Below are 3394 nucleotides of genomic sequence, written 5' to 3' on the forward strand. Positions count from 1 at the left end.
AAGGGACGCCCGGCTCTCCCGCAGCCATAGCCGCGCCGACGATCCGGGAGGTAGCGGAGGGCAGGGAGCTGGACCCGGAGGCGCCGCCGCGACCGCAGCAGCCATGGAGGACGAGATGCCCAAGACTCTGTGAGTCTCGGGCGGCGAGGAGGGAGGCGGGATGGCGGTCGTCCCGGAGGAAGGCCTCGGCCCCGCGCGCGCCCCAGCCCGTCGCTCTCCGTGGACGCCGCGGCGTCCGGCTCTTCTCTCCGAGCCGGCCCCGGTGCTCCGAGCCGAGGCCGGGCTGGGCGCGCGCGCGGCTCGGCGGAGGGGCGCGGCCTGCGGGCGAGGCCGGCGCCCGGACCGCCCGCTGCGTGGCCTGTGGCCGGCCCGGGCTCGCGTGCTCGCGTGCTCGCGCCCTGCGGGGAAGACTCGTGCGCCTCGGAGCGCACTCGCCGCGCCCTCCTTTTGTCCCGCGCTCTCCTTCCCTTTCTCTTTCCCCGCCCCGCCTTTCGAGTCACCGCCTGCTGTCTTTGCAGCCGTCTCGCTTTCGCTCTACTTTTGATTTTTTCGCGAGACTCTTCCTTCCACTTTCTTCTCAGCGATGGCAGCTGTTCTTGCGACGACCGCCTGTACTTCTTTTCAGCGAGGCAAACTTTATTCTCGCCGCTGCCAACTGGGAAAAAGCCAAGTATTTTCCTCTCCTCTGTTGGGCTTGCTTTCTGCAGCCCCCGCGACCCCCAAGTGCTGCTGAAACACGGAAACCTCGCCCAGAGGTGTCCGTCCACTGAGGGGAAGTGGGTTTCCTGCCTTTTCGCCGTCGCTTGCCGCTGTTGTGATTGACACGTTGCCGGACGAGCGGGCGTTCTTGTGAAGGAGCGACTGATCAATAAATGCCTTCACGCAGTTATTCAAGTCCGAGAGTGTCTAGAGTTGGTGTTAGATTATCGAAGCTTGGGGTGTTTTCTTTGTCCTGTAGCTTCCCCCACTGCGTTCTTTGTTTTTCAAAGTATTATCGGCTGAGCTGGTCCTTTGTTGCATTTCTCAGGGAAAAAAAAAACCTCAGTGAGTTCTTGACATCGCTTTTTGTATTTATTCTTGACATATTGGCGCTTTAAGAGCTCTGTGCATTAGAAATGCAATTTTAGGTTTCTTTTGGGGGGGGTCTCTAGATACTAAAGTTGCTCTGAAGTACAAGTGTAATTGTTTTCACCTCCAAAAATGTTTCACTTTTAAGTTGATATTTCTTATCTGTATGGGAAGTGTGGTTACTGGTTACACATGTTTTTTTAATAGATTAATAAGTTTGTTGCTAGTTTGATAATTATGCCTTTAAATGTCTTTTGTTTTTGTGAGGGCGGGGAGTCGTCTCACTCTGTGGCCCAGGCTGGTCTTGAACTCCTAGGCTCAAGAAGTCCTCCCACCTGGGCTGGGATTACATGCGGGAGCCACCACGCCTGGCCAGTATCTTTTATTTTTTATTTATTTTTATTTTTTGAATTGGAGGCTCACTCTGTCGCCCAGACTGGAGTGCAGCAGCCGCTCCCGGCCACCGCAGCCTCGACCTGCTGGGCTCCGGCGATCCTTCCGCCTCAGCCTTCCGAGTTGCCGGAATTACAGGTACGCGCTACCATGCCCGGCTGATTTTTTGATTTATTGTAGAGATGAGGTCTGGCTGCCCAGGCGGGTCTCGAACCCGCGGGCTCAGGCCATCCACTCACCTCAGCCTCCCAGAGGCACGGGATTACAGGCTGAGCCACCGAGCCCGGCTGCCAGTATCTTTTAAATGGAATGCCGCGATTCGGGCATGACCCCTTTTCCCTCTGTGCCTCTTAGCTATTAAGTAGGGCATTCAGCAGCATATCAAGGTGCTGCTTGTCTTTTGTAATGTATTTTTTCTTTTTCTTCTTTTTTTGATTGGAGTCTTACTCTGTCACCCAGACTGGAGTGCAGTGGCTACTCCTGGGTAGCTGGACTACCATGACCAGCTAATTTTTTTTTTTTAATTTATTGTGGAGATGAGGTCTCACCAAGTTGCCCAGGCGGGTCTCGAACCCGCAGGGTCAGGCAATTCACTCACCTCTGAGCCACCGAACCTGGCCTAATTTTCTTTCTTTCCTTCTTTCTTTCTTTCTTTTTTTTTTTTTTTTTTTTGAGTCGGGTCTCATTCTGTCTCCCAGAGTGCACTGGCACATTCAGCACACTGCAATCTTGACCTCCTGGGCTCAGGCGGTCCTCCCCTTCGGCCTCCTGAGAAGCTGGGACATGCCACAATGCCCAACTAATTTTGATTTTTTGTAGAGATGGGGTCTTGCTATGCTGCCCAGGCCAGATTTTGGATGTATTTTGAAAATAGAGCAACAGGAACTACCAATGTATTGGATATGGCACATGAGAATAAAGTCAACAATAAGTGGGCTTATTTACAAATGTGTAATAACTGTCATCTAAAATGTTATTAGTTTATTGCAGAATATAAATAAAAATGAAAACAGTCTTGAGTATGGCTATCCTTTAAGATGTCTATAGGGGCCGGATGTGGTGGCTCAGGCCTATAATCCCAGCACTTTGGGAGGCTGAAGTGAGAGGATGGCCTGAGCCGGCTGGTTCTAGACCCAGCCTGGGCAACTTGGCAAGACCTCATCTCTACAATAAATCAAAAAATTAGCCAGGCATCATGGCGCGTGACTGCAATTCCAGCTTCTTGGAAGGCTGAGCCCAGCAGATCGAGGCTGCAGTGGCTGGGAGCGTGCCACTACCCTCCAGCCTGGGTGACAGAATGAGACTCCAATTCTTAAAAAAAAGATGTCTTTAGGTATAGTATTAGATACTTTTGTTCTAGCTGGTTTACCAAGTGAAGGAGGTGCTAGCTAATAATAAATAATACCATTTCAGCCATCTCTTGCAACAGACTATCCTTTGTGAAGAATAGAGAGTTGTTAAATAGTAATAAGGTTAGGGCCGGGCGCGGTGGTTCAAGTCTGTCATCTCAGCACTTTGGGAGGCCAAGGCAAGAGGATTGATTACCTGAGCTCAGGCAGCCTGGGGCAACTTGGTAAGACCTCTCTCTTCTCTACAATAAATAAAAATAAAAAAATAAGCCAGGCATGGTAGCACACATCTGTAGTTCCAGCTACTTGGAAGGCTGAAGCAAAAGGATCGCCTGAGCGCAGCAGGTTGAGGCTGCAGTGGCCGTGAGCGTGCCACTGCACTCCAGTCTGGGCGACAGAGTGAGACTCTGACTCAAAATAATAATAAAATTAGGATGCTGATGAATAGGATATATACAAGCACTTAATACTCTACGCTATTTCTTTTTTTGAGTTGGAGTCTCACTCTGTCGCCCAGACTGGAGTGCAGTGGCCGCTCCCGGCCACCGCAGCCTCATCTGCTGGACTCCGGCGATCCTTCCGCC

At 51.7% G+C, this 3394-nt stretch overlaps 1 protein-coding gene across 4 annotated transcripts in view; it reads left to right on the forward strand.

The window, feature by feature from the left end:
* Positions 1-10: 10 nt before the first annotated feature.
* The window catches only part of TIA1 (TIA1 cytotoxic granule associated RNA binding protein), a 36416-nt gene continuing 33032 nt past the window's right edge, over positions 11-3394 (forward strand). For 2 of the 4 annotated variants that reach the window (XM_008062370.1, XM_021714649.1), the window contains exon 1: positions 11-129. In XM_008062370.1, the coding sequence (XP_008060561.1) occupies positions 104-129 (26 nt within the window). In that variant the 5' untranslated portion in view covers positions 11-103. The remainder of the gene's footprint in view (positions 130-3394) is intronic. The other 2 variants (XM_021714650.1, XM_008062371.2) reach the window with 1 other exon arrangement.

Source organism: Carlito syrichta, unplaced genomic scaffold (genome assembly GCF_000164805.1).
Source record: "Carlito syrichta isolate Samal-C Ts95f unplaced genomic scaffold, Tarsius_syrichta-2.0.1 Scaffold305689, whole genome shotgun sequence".
Classification (NCBI taxonomy): Eukaryota; Metazoa; Chordata; class Mammalia; order Primates; family Tarsiidae; genus Carlito; species Carlito syrichta.